This window comes from Lepeophtheirus salmonis, chromosome 3 (assembly GCF_016086655.4).
Source record: "Lepeophtheirus salmonis chromosome 3, UVic_Lsal_1.4, whole genome shotgun sequence".
Classification (NCBI taxonomy): domain Eukaryota; kingdom Metazoa; phylum Arthropoda; class Copepoda; order Siphonostomatoida; family Caligidae; genus Lepeophtheirus; species Lepeophtheirus salmonis.
In genome coordinates, this window is record NC_052133.2 from 23,451,507 (window position 1) to 23,471,985 (window position 20,479).

The 20,479-nt window shown below is 30.7% G+C and overlaps 2 protein-coding genes across 2 annotated transcripts; one reads left to right on the forward strand and one right to left on the reverse strand.

Moving 5' to 3' along the window:
- Positions 1-8,476: 8,476 nt before the first annotated feature.
- LOC121114737 (Hepatocyte growth factor regulated tyrosine kinase substrate) lies at positions 8,477-12,093 on the reverse strand. The gene is given in 8 exon segments (XM_040708784.2): positions 8,477-9,544; positions 9,616-10,065; positions 10,133-10,208; positions 10,210-10,319; positions 10,411-10,782; positions 11,117-11,305; positions 11,404-11,908; positions 11,983-12,093. Coding segments are annotated over 7 exon segments (2,091 nt in total). The 5' UTR covers positions 11,602-11,908; positions 11,983-12,093; the 3' UTR covers positions 8,477-8,848.
- A 1,831-nt stretch (positions 12,094-13,924) lies between these two features.
- On the forward strand, positions 13,925-19,935 carry LOC121114738 (uncharacterized). Its single transcript, XM_040708786.2, has 6 exons — positions 13,925-14,351; positions 14,411-15,857; positions 18,594-18,783; positions 18,898-19,048; positions 19,111-19,544; positions 19,616-19,935. Exons 1-6 carry the CDS (start codon positions 14,276-14,278, stop codon positions 19,817-19,819), a joined length of 2,502 nt encoding a protein of 833 aa, XP_040564720.1. The 5' UTR covers positions 13,925-14,275; the 3' UTR covers positions 19,820-19,935.
- Positions 19,936-20,479: the final 544 nt, after the last annotated feature.

Sequence of the window (20,479 nt, forward strand, 5' to 3'; positions counted from 1 at the left end):
CATTAATGAGTTGGCGTGATCTTCATAAGTCTTGTTAGATGGAGGCATCTCATCATCCCCACTGATTATTCAGTATACATCCAGCCTATCTCATAACTGGAAGAGCAAAATTTCGCAATTTGGTGCAAAATTATTTCTCATTTGTTGCAAGATTCAAGGAGGATTATTCAACAGTCAATTTTGAGCCAAATTTCTCCTTCCTCTTATTAGCTGTTTTATTAATCTGGTTCCCTCACATATCCGATCATGATCTCATAACCCTGATTTCATCATATATATATTTTAACTCCAAAACGCTAGCGTAGTGAAGGATGGTTTTTGCAGGTGGATTTTCAATCGAAAAATATAATCAAAAGCTGTTGTGTAATCTAACTAGAACCCAAATTTTGTCTACTTATTTCATATTAGTTGAGAAAAATGAACAATTTTTGACTCAGGGGTAAAAAGAGTAGTTTTTTGAGCTTTTGAGGGATTGCTCATAAATCCTCAGTCTACTAATGAGTAATGGGGGCTGGGTTCATGATAATCAAACGAAAATATTATTGTCAACAAACTAGGACATATGTAAACAGTATATCTACATATTTATTATCTAATATCTGACAACTTCAAACCATGATGCCTCTGATACAAACGTAATTTGATTAATTACAAATTTCAATAATTAACATGTACTTAATTTAAATTCAATACTTAACTTTAACGCTTGTGATAGCCATGTAGAAAGAGTATCATACTGATTCAAGCTCAGAAGACAATAATATTTAATTTGCCATTTTTTTCAATGAAAAAAGCAGATAATATGTCAAGCTTCTGTTCAATTAACTAGCTAATATCATTGATGATTAGAACAAAAGTTTTTAAAAAGTAAATTATTCAGTTTTAAAAGGTCATATTTTTAAATCGGAATTATTTATAATTATGTTGTGATAAAACAGCTTTGTACCGCGTATAGGGCGCATTCATTTGCCTATTTCTCTTCATATAAAATTCGAAGTTTCATATTACAGGGGAGCCCACAGGATAATATTTGGAGGAGGGCTTGGTTTTTGAAAAAAAAAAATCCAAAAATAAAGATATTTGGAGTGGGGGTACAGCTTACACCTGAAGACTCACTGCAGACGCCCCTGTGCGGACACTTCTGTAATTCCAATATATATATTAAAGCAACAAAAAAATCTGAAGAGCCGTTGTGGAAACGAGCAGAAAGAGCCAGAATTCCTATCACTATTTCAAATTAGCTCTTCTTAAGCTGTAAACAATTTCTAAAAATTATTAAATGATAATTAAATCGTTAAGAATAATTGGCCATCCAGTATTTAGTAACCACTAACTGATTTTGGGCATGATTAAGGGATTAAAAACGGCTATGTGTTACTATGAACATTTTCATATCGGAATAAATAATCAATTATTAGTAATAACTAAATAAGGCATACTCATAGCCCATAGATAAAATATATTATTAAACAGATTATAGTATGTTCTGCTTAACTTCCACAAGACAAATTTTATTTAAAAACATGTTCATAATTAGAATTTGTAACTGTTTATACTTGATTAGATCATTTATAAATGTAGTTGATGCATTTTTAAAAATAATAAAAAAAAAATTTGACTTTTTTAAATTTGTATCACTAAATTAAAGAAGTAATTTTATTTTGCCTCAAATGAAGAGATTTTATTGAATTAAATTGTTTTTTTATTATTCAAGTCAGGTCTTAATTCAACTATTATTAAAGCTCATTATGTATTAATTTTTCGTTAATGGTGTTGCAATTAATTATTAATTAACACTATTATGCACCAAAATTATAATATACTTTATACAAAATATTTGAGATATTATTCAGCTTTATTTAATTTTATCAATAAAGAAAAGCACATTAAGAAAACGTTGAATTTGGAGTCAATGATTGAATGTATAAGACTTCCATAGTTATAAAAAGTAACTGTTACATCTTTTCATGCTTTTGTGCACACAAAACTCAATTTCTCTATATCTTAGTTTATTTAAAAACTGAAAATTTATAGTAAAAATTATTTTTTCTTCATGTTAAAGTCCAATGCCTTTACTCACTCTGAGGTTTTTATGCACTATATCAACAAATTATCAGAAATTTACAAGTGGTTCCTAAATATAAATATTTAGTTTCTAGTATTTTTATTGAAACGTTTCCCCAAACTTATACGTTGATATTAGGGTTATCAATGCCTTTTTTAAAAAAACTTGTAATATTAACGTGTAAATATTATCCAATGTAAACTTATTTTATTTTGTATTCTTGTATAAATTGACTCTGAAGATTACAAAAGTTTAAAGAAATGGGTTTTTAAAAATCCTTTTTTATGGCTATATATGTTAAAAGAAGTCTCAATAGAAAAATAATATTTTTCTATTAGTTGTGTAAAGTATTGTGAATAAAAAAATTACCTTAAGACAAAGAAAATTTTATTATTTGTATCTCACTGTAATTTTAGGAGCATATACAACACTTTTCTGAAATATTTTTCCACATTTCACCATTAAAAAAATCGCGATTGATTATTGGAAAATAGTTTTTTTATTCAAAATTAAGTATAATTATATATTAAATCTTATTTCGTGAATCTCTTTTTGATATCTGGGTTGGATTAAGGTTTTTTATTACAGAGAGATTTTCAAATGGTCTCACACGGAAATCAATATTTCCCCATAGTCATTATGCTGTAATGAGAATTAGGATGTAGAAGATTAATATTTTTAGGGTAAGAAACTTCAATGTTTCCAGAATATTAATAACTAACTCAATAGAAATTTGTAACCAGGATTTTTTAAAAGAACATTTTTTATGACCTTTTTAAAAAAAAATTATGTTTCTTTCATTCTTATAATTTTTTATATAACAAACTAATTACATCTTTTGAAAATATTAAATATTGCTACTTGATTGCCCAGATATTGTTCGATTTCCATAAAATGGAGAAAGAGTGGGAGCATTTCCAATGTTAATGACTGCAACCCATTTTTATTGTCATTCTAGCCAAGCTTATTACTCTCATTTGTATTTCATATGAGGATTGACTGATTGTCTGTCCTAGCATCTATCACTTGATAACAAAATATATTTAATTTGATTTTTAATAGTGAATGTCCTGATTAATTATTTATCTTTCATTTAAATTGAGATTAGGAGGAGGGGCTGGAAGGGGGTCATGACTATACATCATATTAGGTATATAGGAAAGAAGATAAAAAGTAGATTCCATTAAAAAAGATCAAAAAATTTATTTTAAACTTAAAAATTTGAAGGGTATGTGTGAACGTTAAGCCAGGCCATCCTGGTTGGGATTTGAGTTTTGTCGTTCATTATTTATTCGGTCTAACCTAGTCTTAGGACCGGTTCTTAAATTGTTTCCTATAAATGTTGAAGGTTTATTTAGGTAAATAAGAAATATGATATATATATTAAGATTATTGTATACATCTTGCAAAAAATATTATTTTTTCTCTCATTATAATACAACATATTATATTGTTAATTTGTTCAAGGACTACTAGAAGAAAAGGACTAGAGACAGAAAAAAAATCAAATTCCAGGCATGAAACACAACTCCTTTCATGGGTAGAGGATCCGATGTGCAGTGGAGTAGGAGTCGAGCCTTCAGAACGTAATATTTTTTAATGGTGTACTTAGAGGCTGATAACTACTCCTCTTCGATAGTATAATTCTGATGGCATTAGAGTAGATATTCCTTAAAAATAACTCGATACTTGTTTTGTGAATCCGCTTTGTTTGTTAATCAGTCTTATGAAAACTTAGATGGGGATCCCTAAACTCTACAAAAGAAATGACTAAATGAGGGACACATTTGATATAATGGAGAGTCTTGGTTATATTCCCGCCGTATGAAGATAATTGCATCCTCTATGCATGAAAGGAATTGTGTGTCATGCCTGGGATTTGGAGTTAAATTTGACTTATTGAATCTCTCCTTTGTATGAGGACTCTGAAGAAGAATCCCATCCTCATTTCAAGGTGAAATTAAGATAAAGGAATCAACTAAGCTTTCCAGTCTTTGTACATGTATTCTTCTCCCGCATTTTAGGCTAGGAAAACAATATAAGAGTTTCCAAGGTCCAAAAAACAAACAAAAAATAACTTCACAGGAACCAAACATGAAAATGGGACTGCAGTTGTCTCTTGATTTTTTTCTGTCTCTATTCCCTTTCTCTGGTAGTCATTGATTAGTTATATATATAATTTATTCAAATATATAACAGAGTACTTAAAAAAGGAAATATACCCTCAATTACGTCACGAATGATCAAGTTTAGCTTCTTTAAGGGCTGACAAGTGGGATTGGACTGCACTAGACCGCGGTCCTAAATAAGAACCGAAAAAACAATACTAGATAGGATAGATAAAAATTTAGTCCTATTTAAACTTTTCATCAGCTTCCCGTGATTCAATTATTGAGAAACACTGCTTTCTACAGTACCAAAATTGTAGACTGCCGTCTATCAATATTATTTTCTCTTATATTTACCTATTTTTCAGGGAAAATATATTGATACTTTTACAAGATTATACACTAATTTCAATTTCTTATTTTAAAATAATTTTTCTAATACCAATTTGAAAATCAGAATGATATACCTTTTATACTATTTTAAATATTTTCTTAGGCTTTTATTACTAAAAACGTAAAATTTAGATAAATAGTTATTGGATTTAGTTATTATTAAACAAGTTTAGTTACTTATTTTTTATTATTATAGAAATTAATTGGTAAAAGTACTTCTTGATTTACTCTGCGAATGCAACATTGTTAATTTATATAAAAGAATACTAATTAATATATTACGGATAAACGCAAGGATTTTGATAGTTTTATAAGTGACATCAATAGATTCTCAAATGTAGCAAGCGAACAAAGATCAGACAGATCCTCTACTAGATATCTATCTAATACAATATTTATTAGATACCCTTCTTCTACAATCAGTGGATCACAGCTTAACACCTAATAGACAAGCATTCCAATACTTTCTAATATGCTTAAGTTTGTCTGAGGATATCGGAAAATCTACTGTCAAGGGTTTTGCCAAAATAACCATTGAAGAAATCATATCATTTTGGCGGATAGCTAGAATAAAGACAAAGACAATAAATAATGCGATTCAACCATTTTTAAAACTTTCTGTTAAGGGCTTGTAACCAAAAAAGAAATAGAATGGGACTAAAGGAAAGAAGAGTCCATTTATCTTAGAACTTGAGACTTTATTCGAGATTGGAGCGTCAGATGATATTAAAGAGATCAAAACTAACAGTTTATTTTCAAAATAATAAAAAGGACATCATCTTTTATCAGGATCAGAAAACGATCTAAAAAACTCATATGTCGGGCTACGAAAAGATTTATACGATAAAATCTTTCATTAAAAGTGAAAGGACAAAACAAAAAGAACGTAGTCAAGAATAAGGTAATATTAATATTATAATTTAACTCATAACTATTTTACCACTTTCAAGTTGCAGCAGCCCATGAAGACTCCAGTACTCATTTAATACAGGAGAATAACAAAAATCATCAAAAGTGTTATTACTTAAGCTTTCCCCAAAAAAATTTAGGAATGTGAAATAATATGCAATACTGCTGATCGTTTAGGTCTATCTGACAACCCATTAGCAGTCATTGTTTGTGCCATTTTAAATTCCGGCGAGGTTGACTTGGATACATCATTTATCTACATCAACTGCCCGTCGAAACATGATTATCTCCAGACATAAAATTAGTTAAACATACATATCATCAATTTTGTAAACTTTGTAATCAGACATATCTCCAAGAGCTGATAATAAAGAAATAGCAGAACGTACTATAATTTCACTCGGAGGCACTTCTGACAGCTTTAGAAGAGGAAAACCTATATTTCAGATTATAATTGAAAAAACTAAACTAGACAATATTATTGTTCCAGAATCACATATTTTTTTAGCCACGCCAGTGAATGTACAGTCAGATTGGCTTCAAGAGCCTGTTGCATCATGGTCAGGAAATGAAGACTACATTAAAGAAAAAAATTATATAGGTACATAAAGTATGGGTGTTTCATGACATTGGAGAGAGAGGAATAAAAATAATGACTGACTATGCAAACATAATAATTAATAACTAAAGATCCCAAGCAGGTAAAGTATCTCCTTCAAACCGTAGAATATAACAGGTCACGATTTGGAGTATATAATTTTAGTACTGTCATCCGCGCACCTACTTGTTTATCTTTACCTTCATTGTATCTTGATATTTAGATAATAAAATATGTAAAAAGTATTATTCAAAATAATTATATTTTAGTTTAATGTCTTTTTCGACTTTCAATTGTGTGTTTTATCTAGACTTTTTTCCCAAAACTACCCAACATCAAAAATGGCATTTTGGAAAAACTTTAAAACCGATGAGGCAGGGTATAGAACATATCAATACCCCCTGATTTTCGAGCTTCTCTCCTCATGGGGAAAATGCGGAAACATATCAAAATTTAAAAAAGTATATTTTTGAATAGGTCTTATGTACGACGTACACGTATAAATAATAATAATTATCTAAAGACTTTGATATTACAAAGCGAGGGAATTTATAGTTTAACTTTATATTGTACAAGGTTCCCTACTCTAGTTCTACTAGGTTCAGAATACAAATCCCGAGTCCTGTTCAATGACGTCATGTCTGACTAAATTAAATAAAAAATCCCATGAAGATTTTGTAATTTTAGCTCACATCCATAAACCTCAGTATAAGGGATGTATGTCCCACAAAAAATAAATATATACAGTTTAAGGTTCACTTTGTGTGGAATGTACAAACCCTCTGATTTCGTGTATTATGTAAAGTTTTAATCCTATTGTAATTCACTTTTGAAAAAAATGGAAGAAGATGTAAAAATAGTTATACAAGTATAATGTTACTTCAACACAAAATACATGTGATTCACGGCCCATAGGTGTATATCATAGGCATGATATGAATGAATCATTCATATCATGTCTGCATAATTGATTCTTTTAGGAGTTCTTCGGAATATTTTTTTATACATATACTACTTCTGCCTTTTTATAAAAACATGTTATCTTATGTTATGTTTTTTTCTAGAGATAAAACATTTTTACGGAAAGGAGCAATATCCATATAGGGTAGGTAGAATGGAGTCTAATGGGTGTATTATTGCGTTTGGAGGCTTGTTCTAAGATAATTACGTGAATTTTTCAATTGTATGATGTTATCATTACACGTCTTAGATATTATTTTCTCCTATGTAGCAATAATGTTTATTGAAAAATTTATCAAATTTCAATTTAAAAAAAAAACTTGCATCAGACTTTTTCTTGTAACTTTATAAAAATAATAACTTATCTTCTTTTAAAGACCCACACTTAGATACTAAATTCAATTTTATTCAAGCTTATTGTTTTTTGTAAAAGTCCATTTAAAAAAAGAGGAATTACTGTCAATTTTATAATAATATGAGGAATTTCCTAAGGTGGGTGGGTCAATGAGAGATTTCTTTACTTTTGTTTACAATTGTATTTTGATGACGTCACAGGGGAGTCAATTGAGGAGGAAATTCAAATTTATATAACTAATTGTATTAATACATCATATAATAGTATTTTATTTTCTTATCAGACAATTCTATATGCACACACTAAGTATTTAATTTATTTTTGAAAAAATCCAAGATTTTCGAGAGAGTAATGTTTTAATATGCTAACAAGCAATTTTAATAGGAAAAATATAGTCTTAGAAGAAAATTTCATAATATTTGAAACTAAAATATAGCCATTTGACCCCACGCTACATAATATATACAGTATTCCTTTCTCTTTTGTATTTGTCCACTGTTTTAATGTCATATTAAAAATGTATTAACATTTTCATATTTAAAAAAAAATAAAACCCCTCGCCCTAATTGTTTTTTTTAATTATTTATACAAAAGGAAAATATCCTTGGAATGGATCATAAAAAGTTCAATCGTATTTGAAGTTATTGTCAAAATGTACAAGTATCTATTACTTCAGTGATATTTGTTTTTGTTTTTCCCAAAACATCATACTGAGTCATGGAGTACTATAATATAGTTAGTAGTTACGTTAAAATACTAAAACATGATTAATTAATTATTGATTGCCATATATTTAAACAAATATAGCTTCAAGTTCAGGGTGAATACTAATTGAATTTCTCATGGAGAAAATATAACTTAAAAGAGTTCGGTTTTGAATTATAGATATACTCTTTCTACTTATTATTTGAACAATCTGATAGAAATCTGCACTTATTATGCCAAGTGTTTTCATAAGTTTATTTATTTTAATAAGTAAATACATTTTTTCGAACTTTCTTTTGAAACAAAATATCCTTGAAGCACGTGGAATAAAAAAAGGCTTATCAATACCTCCTTTGTATTCATCAAGAAGCTACGTAAAGTAATAATTGTAAATGCAGATGGCTTTTTATTTGAATAAATAACTAATAGCTTTGAGTCAAAAATAATAAGAAAGTATATATAGTATGTGTGCCGTCTCATAAATTTATATAAAAAATATTACACATAATAAAAATGTTGAAACATTAATTAGGTATATATAAATTTGTCATTAATACGATTAAACAACAAATATAGTGCTTGTTTAATACTTTTACTAATGATCTATTAGCATCAATCGCTATATGATGAACAAATTTTAAGCAAGTTTCCAAATATCATTTTTATCACGTAGTGAAAAGCAAAAATATCTATTTCTATTAGTCTCGTCATTGAAAGACAAGTTTTTATAAATGTAATAAATATAATATTTTAAGTTAATCAAAAGAAATTAATTCGGCCTCTAAAGGTTTCTCAGGAGGGGGATGAGGAGGAAGGGATGTAGCAGGAGCGACATTATGTGCACCTGGTATTATAGACTGAAGCTGTGAATGAGGAGGAAGGTTAGCCTGAATATGGGGAGACGGTGAGGGAATGCTAGCTTGCATCGGGGGAGGAGGCTGTTGAGGATTGGACGAATGAATTCCTGGAATATTAGATTGAGAAGGCATAATGTTTCCCATTGGAGGCTGTGGTTGGGTTTGTTGAACGGCTGATGAATTAAATGAAGATTGTGGCTGTCCCATATTAGGTAAAGCTCCTCCCATCATTTGCATATTATAAGGATCAGGATATCCCTGTTGAGGATAAAAAGGCATAGCGTTTGGGGGTTGGCCTACTTGTTGAGGCCACATTCCATATACTTGGGGAGCCTGAGGCGGTGGGTTAACTCCCATATACATCTGATGCTGTGACTGCTCTTGTCTTAAAATCATTTCTCGTTCCTGTTCTTGCATTCTTTGCAGGGCAACCTGTCTTTGGTATTGCAAAAACTCTTGCTTTTGCTTTCGCATTACTTCGAGTTTTTCCTGCATTTGAGCTTGTCTTATCCTTTCTGCTTCCTCAGCTTCACGGCGTTTACGTTCTCTCTCCTCATCCCGAAGTGCATTCAAAGCTGCACGGGCATCTTTTACCTAAAAAACAAATAATAATATTATCAAATTGACAAACATTAAAATAATAATTTAAAAAAATCTCTAATTACTTGTACAAGCTTATCCTGGAGTCCTTCATAATAAACCCTTTTGTCTTCTTGAGCTTGAATATATCTGAGCAGTTGAGAATGCATTGACATAGTATTCATAAAAAGTGTTTGCACAGATGAATCATTGGTTATACTTCTTCCTCGACTAGAATTGGATTTCATTCTATTCACAAAGATTTCAACTTGAGTTTTAAGCGTTGTTATGAAATCTTGAATTTCTAGACTTTCTTTTGAAGAAGACTCAGAGGCTTTCTGAATTTCTAACGTATCTATCTCGGAATCTACTTCTAAATCTACCTTATTAATCATTTCTTTTTTCGTATTGGATATCTGCTGTTGTTGCAAATGCTGTTGCATTTGGTTATTATTTTTAGCCTTTTCTTTTTCCTTCATTTCCCAAAAATCTCTATCAAGATAACGCATCAACTCAGGATCTATTTCATTTTCTGGCTAAAATCGTGGATAAATTATAAGTAGAAGACACTTTTTCATAACATCCTATTCTAAATTAACTTACCAATTTAGAAGATGATTCCGACTTGGAGTCATTATAATTATTTGAGTTATTTTGAATTGCAGAGCTTCTATATTTATTTTTTTTCTTTCTCTTCAGCTTCAGATTTAGACAGAGCGATAGCTAATTGAAGTTCCTCTTCCTCCTTGATTTCAGCTTCACTTTTCCCAGTCTTAGTAGGAGTTTGATTCTTTAAAAAAAACAAAAACACTTTATAAGCAATTATTATTATTAAAAAAAAAAAAAAAACACTGCCGAAAAAAATGGGATTGTTATCTTACTTGTTGTGCTAACGAGGAAGAAAGATATTCAGGAGGCAAATCTTCTGTATTACCAGCCATACGTCCTGACTTATTGATGGGAGATATATGATCTTTAGGTCCATGGGTATCAAAGCATGATTCACAAACTCGAACCTCTTTTTCTATACCAAATTTAGGCAAATTGCAGGATTTAGAAGAACATTTGGAGCAGAATACTTGACCACAAGCACGGCAATGATGCTGTCGAGTCATAACTCCAAATTCGACTCGACAACGGTGACAAACAGTTCCCTCAACCCAAGCTGGAGCGGTATCTGCCTCAAACATGGCATCTGCTTCTACCACTGGAGGAAATTTCCATCCTTCAGCCTTCATGATATTATATGTATCCTACGAATGGATTACAAGTACATAATTGAGGTTTTATTTCCTAATGGGTCATTAACATCAAAGTAAAATCGACACAATGTATTACACGTAATCACATAATTCAAATTTATGACAAGACCACAATTGTTGAATATCATCTCTTAAATAACATAATACTTCATGATATATATGAGATTAAATCTTTTTTTTTTCAACCCAATTTATGAGGGTCACTAAATTTTCAAACTGTTTATGTTAAACCCATTTTTAAGGATACTACATCCAAAATGGAATGAATTCAAAAGAGGTCAAGTGGAGGATTTGAAATGGGATATAGAATCTACAATGAACTTACAGTGCAAATACGATATTTCTGTGATTTACTAAAGGCATGCCCCCATGTTTGAATCATTTCCAGAAGTTTTCCTTTCATGGCATCGTCTTTTGTAGCCTTGACCAACTCCCGGATTTCCTCCATGAATTCTCGAGTTGCAATTTCTTCATGGATAAAGGAACCGCAGTTCTTAACACAAGATTCCATTACCTAAAATATTCATATGAATCCAAGTAATATTGGACATGATTCAAAGATTACTGACGAGCTTGAGTCATTGAGTCATTGAGTCATTACGCATTACTCACCTGAAGGGCAAATAAAGAAACGTGTGGATTTGCATGTGTAAACTTTTTCTTTATTTGCAACACTGCATATTTGGGATTCGTCTCACCACTTCGGATGCTGTCGCAGAGATTCATAATACTTGTCCAATCCATCTCCATATTCATTTGGGAGGTGCATTTCTCCAGGAGTCGATCGAAATTACTCGTTCCACGGAACATATTGCAGCTGAAATGATGGATTTGTCCAGGAGAGTAAATATCAAATATATATTCTACAAATTAGGACTGAAAATGTATAATAATTAATACGAAGAAGGAGTTAATATGAAATATGAAATATGTAATGTAAGTCAGCTAGCTCTGTCTGTCAATCAAGTCTCAGGAATTAATATGTAGTCGTGATAGACTGGTACGCACGTACATTCTCTCTTCTTTCTAGTCCAAAATACTCCACAGTTCTTCACTGCTCACACCACCACTAACAAATCTACAACGTCACGTGATGTACTATCTTTTCCTTTCCATCCTATAAGCAGTGCCCAAAAAGAGGATAATAAATAAAATAATATATGAACCCCAAAAGTGAATTAATCGTATTACTTCATATTTCCCTATTATTTCCGAATCAAGTGTAATTCCACACTGCCCATGCTAAAAATAGGTATTTTATCATCTATATAATATATCCCTATACAATTTGTATTGATATTAACATAATTTGTAATATTAATAACGCATACCTAATCACTTAGTTATAACTTTTATCATATTCATATATCAGTTATACAAATAAAGTGATAATATAAAGTACATAACTAGTATAAGATACGTACGTGGGTCGGTATTAGCCACTAGGTACATACTGATAGATAATATATATATAAGAAGTCCTTCTATGTATATTCTTATAAACGTGAACTAAAATAGTCAAAAACTGTTAAAGTTGTTGAGGATTATATTCGGGCAACTGTATAATTGTTTAATCTTTAATTAACTTGAATGTTGAAGTTTCTAATCAGCTCTAAAAATTTACCTTAAAAAATATGTCAGTATGGCCAATTTTGAGATATTCAGCCCCCTCCCAAGATCAATCCTAGTCACTGTCTGTCCCCAATAGATGAAATTAATAAGATAAACTTTTTAATCATCTGTGTTGTGCCTCTCCAAATGTTTTGAGAGCTTCCGATGACTCATTTGACAACTTAATACTCATTTTGAAATTCTACAAAAATAACTTTCTTCATGAATATGTGAGGTCCAGTCATAGAAAGATATGCCATACCTTTTTGGATGATCGGACATGAATTTGGTTAGAAATTTTTATTTATAAATCACAGTTCAGGAGGGAGCAATTGCTCCCTTCTGAACTCGTCTCCTACACATTTGACTACAGAGGGATGTAATCATAGCGTAAATGTTCAGAACTGAACATTGTCTGGAAACATTATTGTGTACCCTTAAAAATAATAAATTCAAATTTTGGGCTTTTTATAAAAAAGAGTTATTAAATAATTTCAAACATAAATCAATATAAATGTGAACCCTATGCAAATAAATCTAGTCCCTCCTTGCGATATAGGTTTGGTTACGAACACAAACCCAAGCGGAGTTAAAAAATTTATATATTTTTTAAAATTTATGTACTAGGTATAGTTAGATAATAATAAATGGTTACGGGACTGTTAATCCATTTTGGTTCAGTAATGCATTTTGACCCTCCAGTTTTGGTCCTTCCTACTTTCCTGTGTATTTAGTATCATGATTCATACTATGTATTGAACCTGTTGTGTAACTTTACATGATATTTATCTACATTCTTTATGAAAGTACATATTATGCACATAATGTAATCATTTACCCTCTGAATTTATGTTTGCTTTGACTATTTCATCTGAGTGATATAATAAATATATAGATTTTTTGTTATCATTTAATAAAATATCAGATTTCAGCATTTTTTAAAGAACAAGGTACAGATTGCCATACCACCTTCCAGAGAATTAAATAAATATATTATAGTTTGCTCATGCTCTATTGAAATACGCATTTACATAAAAAAATAGTTTAAATTATATATGGATTCCAGTAAAACTTCAGAATTATCATCACTTTCTAAAATAATGTACTTAACTATAATATAGTAATAGTCTCAAATTTTTGGCTTTTATAAGAAATTAGGCAGGCACATTTAAATTATTAATCGGACCTTGATTTTGAATTTTTGAAATACATGTAATTCCTATCTCCTATCATACCAAAAATGTATATTTTATTTATTATTGTTACAAAAAATATATAAATGCAATCGATAATATTTACGTAATAAATAAAGGTGAATAGGCGAATAATTCGTTATTCCAAAAATAAAACAGCGAATAACGAGCCTCAATAAGAATAAGCCTTCACCCATGTGAGGGCTTACTTTAATACATTACTGCTTGAGGTTATTTTTTACTAAAACTTTGCTTAATTAAAAATATATGAGCCCAGATTTTAATCTCGTATAGTCATTCTATTTTTGTTTTATTTATTTTGCATTTGTAAAGTGAGAGGAGTTGGCACAGGGGTTAAAATTTACGAATATGCTATCTTGTATATGGATACAACATAAAAAAGTTTGAGAACCCCTAGTGAGAATGAAAAATTCCATGCGTCAAGCTAGTTCTTATGGGGAATTAGAAATGACAAATGAAAGGCCGTTTAGCAGAGCTACCTAGTTAAATAGAATGAAAAAGAGAGAGAGGAAAAAAAAAGTTAGAGCTGGGAGTAAATTTGAATGACGACAAGTCCCGGTAGTTATGACGTCATGTTTCATATAAATATATAATAATAATAACAGAGTGAACACGTGAATAAATAAGGTAGTTTAATTGGAGGGATTCTTGGGTGGAATATGTCTGAGGATCCCGACTATACCAAGTCTCCGGTCGTGCAAGATGAGGAAAAGGTCCGTACATTGGAACGGAACGGTAAGAAATATACTTATATTTGATATGTTGTTCAAGTAAACAAAATAATTTCATTTTAGCCGAAGCAAAAGTAATTTTACGGACTCAAGAAGTGATTCAACGGGAATTCAGCATTGCACTTGAAGAGAAGGAAAAAGAGTTGGAGCTAATCGATGAGCGGATTCTTCAGGTTCGTAAATCTCTTCAGTTGATTCGCTATGGAGCCGTTGTACAGTTTTATGATCCACTCCTTCCCAAAAGAACTCGCTCTGACCCGAACACAAATTCGCTGCACCCTGCTGTACGCCCCCACTTGACAGGAAAGGCACCTGTGTCCTCTTCCACTAAGCCCAGTGTTACTCCTCTATATATACCTCCCAAATCCAAGGTGAAAGAAGAACCTTCTGCCTCCAAAGAACCACGCTGTTCCCAATTTAAGTCCAAAAGACGCTTTGTCGTCGGAAATGTATCCAAATGGATTCGTTGTGATGAACGAGGTCAAGATAATTCTACTCATAAGTGGATGATTTATATTCGTGGAGATAAAGAAAACCCAGACATATCAAACATTGTTAAAAAAGTCCGTTTTCTCATTCATGTGAGCTATCATCCACATGATGTTGTTGAAGTCAGTTCTCCACCCTTTCACCTTACTCGAAGGGGTTGGGGCGAATTCCCTGCTCGTATTCAAATTCACTTTAAGCATCCTGATGATAAGCCTGTCGATGTCATACATAATTTAAAATTAGATAGAACTTATACAGGACTTCAAACATTAGGGAGTGAAACACATTTGGATATATGGTGTCGCAATCCAAATTTTGTTAAATTTGAAGGAAAGAAAGAAGAAGACGAAATTCATACTGATTTAGGAGGCTTTGTGTTGTCGCACTCTGATGACAAGGACTTAAGAACCAAACCCATTGAAAATATATCTTCAGAGCCTGAAGAATGTATCAATGCAACTGAAAATGGGGATACAACCAAGTCTCAATCTCTTTTGCTCAATAATCGAAACGCAGAAAAGAAAACATACATAAGATGTACTAATAAATTTGGTCGTATATATTACCTACCAGTGAATTTAGTTCAAAATAAGCAGGTTGAGGCTGTTTCTTCCAGTGTTTCAAGATCACCAATAGGAAAGTCTCTAATTAAAGGACAGAGTAGTCCTGGTAGTAAATTAGTTTTACTTCAGGACGGACAAGTTAAAGTAGTTAAAAATTCACCGGATAAATCACGAAGTTTGGTAACCGGAATTAGGGCGGGAACAAGTTTGTTGCGTAAAAATGTTCTTCCTTCTACATATCCCCCTTCTATTTCTATGCCTAAAACTTTCCCACAAGTAAATGGTTCAAATGGACACTTAACTGATCTAGAAAAAGCGGTTCCAGGTGTCTCTCTGGAAACGTGGAAGTGCATTCTAGGACGTTTTGGCAATGAGACTCAATCAGAAATCGAAAATCGCGTTGCTAAAAGGGGTATTCATCTCTTAAAGAAGCAAACTGAGTTCCTATCATTCTTAAAGTAAGTAAATATCTAAGTTAATAACAATTCCAATAATTAATATATATTCCCTAAAATCAACGTATCAGATTACTTCTTTAACGAAAATAAATTCTAAAATTGATACTTGTTATATGAGGTTTTCGCATTTAAACTCACTTTAACTATTTATTACTGATTAGCTATTTTTATCTTATAAAATATATAAAATACTTTTTGCAAAAAATATGGCATAAAAATTTTACGTGGTTCAAATAGCTTAACTTAATATATTATTAAATGAATTAATTATCACGATTATTACATGAATAAATTTGAAGGGGCTCTCAGTAGAGAGAATACATTGGCCTAAAAGCATTTCTCTAAAAATTAACATTCATTTTTGATGAATGTTACAATTCAAAAGTTAGCATGCTTAATTTAATATAATTTCAAATCCATTGTGTTCATATTTACCTCCGACAACGAAGTTGACCAAAGTTATGTTATTGCCTCCGCTTGTGAGTCTGTTTTTTAGTAAGATAACGGAAAAAATTTGGTAAAACTTTGTAGGAAAATGATAAATGTTAGCAGTAAAATTGCAATAAATTTTGAGATATCTAGGTCACACAAATGTTAAAAACGACCATAACTTTAGAAAAAATTAAAATGCATATCTCAAATTAGATTTTATGTGGAGTGAACAAGGTCACACAAAACGTTAAAACGCATAATAAACCATAATTTTTTAGGGAAAATTATTTTATTTGGAGGTTTGTGCCTAATCGAGTTCCCATTTTATTTTATGTTATGTATCTCAATTTGTTCCTAAGTTATGGTCGATTATGCGTTTTAACATTTTGTGTTGCCTTTAACCTTGACATCCTAAAATTTAATGACCCTGTTAACGTAACTTTTCTGTAATCCTGCTTACAAGCAGGCATACTGACAAATAGAGGCGATTAAATAACCTTAGTTCAACTTCGTTGGATGTAAGTCATTACATTTTACTTTTGTATTGATTATTTTCTACAAATGAATTCAACCCAAAAATGAATTTATCCTTGAACACAAAATCCAAAACTGTATGGCATTGACATAGTTCAATGGACAGCGCGCTCGGGAGAAATTATTTCTTGAACTCAATGTGCGTATGTTTGCCCCGCGGTCATTTCTAGAGAAACAAATATACTCATGCATATGGATTTTACACAAAATTCTTAAGTCAGACGGAGTAAATGTAATACTATAATTTTTACTTAAACTTAATCAATACAACTCATCTGATTAATGAAAGTACATTTAAAAAAAAAAACTGATCTTAGTTTTTCTCTCGTTCATTTGAATTCTGAAATAGTAATTCTGGACTATTATCTTTCAGATTTATTTTACCTTTAAAACAATCCCCAAATTAAAATTAGGATTAATAAAAATTATTTAGAAGTGTTTTATATGGTAACAAAAGTGTTTTATTGATTCTGTATTATGTTCTGAAGACAATATATTTCCATTTTTAGGCTGAAAAATGATGAAGAACGACACTCTTCTTTAAACCTTATAACTAATTTATTATAAATATTGATGTGGAATATCATAGCTTATATTATAGAAATATATTTAAGTGACTAATTAAAAAAAAATATGCATCTCTAAGGATTTTTGTTCAGTTGTGTATTTTATAAGTGATTCCATTTTGAAATATTAAAATTCTCTACTCATCGTGAATGGATAGCTTTATTGTTTCGATCCTAGTATTTCATTCCCAATGAAGGAGTCTACTCTACTCCCTTATGAGTTCTGGTAGTTTTAGATGAATGATCTATTCCCGTAGTCCCTTATGGAATTCGAATATGGATGAATATTGAGATGGGATGATCAAGTTAGAAGTGTCTTCCTTCGATCTTTTTTTAAGTGGCATGACGTCATGAAATTGGTATTGAAGCCGGATAAAATATGATTATAATATTGACTATTTTCTAGTACACCCCCATAAAAAATGGAATCACTTAAAAAATACAAAATGGATCAAAAGTTCTTGGAGGTACATATTTTTTAAATTAAACATTGAATATTTTCTATAGTATAAGTTACTATATTCATCATCACTATGTATTATAAAGGTCTAAAGAAGAGTGTCGTTTTTCATCATTTTTCTGCCTAAAAATGGAAATATATCGATTTCAGAACAAGATAAAGAATCAATAAAAACACTAAAACATAAGTTTTATTAATCTTACTTTTAATTTGGGGATTGTTTTAAGGGTAAAAAATGACTCTGAACGATAATAGCCCCGAATTGCTATAATTCTAGCTGATGAGAGAAAAACTGAGATCTGTTTTGGATTCTGCGCTCATAGATAAATTCGATTATTGTCTAAAATTCATTTGTAAAAATATCCTCCCCCCCCCGCCCCCCCCGAATTGTTCCTCTGTGTTATTTATATCTAAGCTATCGATTTTAGAGTTCTAACATTCAAATTCTCTTAATCCTTATCAATTTCCATTTTTTCCCTCTTTATTTTGAAAATTAAGGTCTAAAATGGTCACTTCCACGTGTGATCTTTTTTGTTTACGATAATTAAGTCTATGAGGAATATGCCAAAAAATATATATATATATTTAATTATAAATATAATTTAATAAAAGTAAGATGTTCTTTTTTATAGAAAAATAGTTTTAGGCCACAATGCCCTGCCTATGTTTTACAAAGTTAAGAGATCAATCAAATTAATATACAACTAACTAACTTAAAACTTAAACTAATAATATATACTTTAGTGAAAAAGTGTTAAAGCTAAGCTTGAAAAATTTTCCATCGTGGGAAAGAATAGCCAGCTACATGGCAAAATCTCTTCCCTTGGTTACGAATGTTGCTTCTGATCCTTTATATCGATCCCTCCATCCCTATGCCGCACCCTCTGTATCCGAATATCAGACGTGGAATGTTGGAAAAAGAATGGCATCTGAGGTAATTAGCAAAACTATTATTTTAATAACTCGTAATAGCTTCGAGTATGAAACCCTTTACTATTTTCTTAGATCCTATTCCTAAATTAAAAAAAAAAAAATGCTTTTATTTTAGTGGCTGAGAGCAAAAACTATTTATCGAATAATTCGTAGAGCCTTAGATCTTGGAAAAATAGATTCAAACATTGTTTCAAATTTGACCACTCGTTGTATTTGGAGACATTTGCGATTGTCTAATTTTTCAGTCCCTGATATAAGTTTAAAAGGTTTGAATCACTACTTTGATATAATTATGCTTTGAAGTTAATTATGTTTCCTCTGTCTATAGTTAATAATATATCAGATACCAGTAATTCCGTTAATTTTGAAGATAGTAGAAAAATAAAGCGAAAACTGTCTACTTTTACTACCCATGAATCTGAATTAAGGAATGAAAAAGTCGATTCAGAAGAAAGGACCTCCTGTTCTAGAGTTTTGTTGACCAATGGTGACATGGATGAAATTGATGTGATAAGTTTGGACGATTCCGACGTGCCCTCTACAAAAAAGATGAAATTAAAAGAAGATTCTATACCCCTATCATTCTCCTCTTCCACCAATCTTCAAAACAAATTAGACAAAAAATCTATAGTTTTCCCTGATGATAAAAGTGATATGTTTAAATATGTTGGGGAATCTGTATCCAGTCTGGGGATTAATCTTGTTAGTGAGGAAATTGACAAAGATATACACTATCCAATGTCCCAAAAACTCATATATAAGGTTGGTAATTATGCAATTTATCCTCCAAATTTAGTTATTGCTATAACTTGTTTATATTATTTTTTTTATAGGCATGTCAGAGTTTTTGCGAATTATTACTTCGTCAGTCTTTTAAAGTAGCCAATGAACGAACATTGAACCCATTGACAGTTGCGCCTAATAAAGTGATAATAACTTTAAATGATGTATGTGAAGCAGTTCAAACAGAGTCATCATTAAAGATCTTGAGCAATGCTGGACTTGGTATTAGTATCGACAATGCTAACCAAAAATAATTTATACATATATATGTAATTTGCATGATTCGAAGTGGGTTTATATTCGTATTTGTTATTGTTGAATATTTTATACATTTTCTTACGACAATTTAAATACATATTATTTTTCTTAACTATTTTTATAGAACAATCGCCTCTTATGTTAAGAACAAAGCATATTGATCAATAATTAATTATGGTTTATTATTTTTGATTTTTTGTCACTTCAAATTAGATTTTTATTATACCATTTGATAAAAAGGTTAAAAAATACCTAGGCAAGTATTTTCGTTTATAATTTAAAATTGGAATATCACATTATTTGTTTTCAAATTTATCAAAAATGCTATACATAAGTTTAGTAGAACTAAATTACAAATTTAACTAATTGAATGTCTAAATATCTTTTGGCTCATTGTCATTGGATTAGCTTTTAGTAGCAGAAAGTTCACTCTCAAGAGAAACATTTAACAATAGAAATACTTGAATAATTTCATACGTTATAGAGGGTGCCAATTAAAGATTTGTCGGGTTGGAAAAAGAAGTGTTTTTCATAGACTAGAAAGAATGTAAAGCCGGTACATCAATCGATGTATCCTCCTTTCTTCTTGATGACTTCCTACATGCTCCTGTGCATGTAAGTAGCAATATTCTCCAGGACTCGAAGGATCCAAAGTT

Excerpts from the sequence above, each read along its gene's own strand:
- LOC121114738 (XM_040708786.2), top strand. The coding sequence starts at position 14,276 with ATGTCTGAGGATCCCGACTATACCAAGTCTCCGGTCGTGCAAGATGAG. Across the intron at positions 14,352-14,410 it reads CCGTACATTGGAACGGAACG|CCGAAGCAAAAGTAATTTTA; the intron begins GTAAGAAATATA and ends ATTTCATTTTAG. Across the intron at positions 19,545-19,615 it reads CCCAAAAACTCATATATAAG|GCATGTCAGAGTTTTTGCGA; the intron begins GTTGGTAATTAT and ends TTTTTTTTATAG.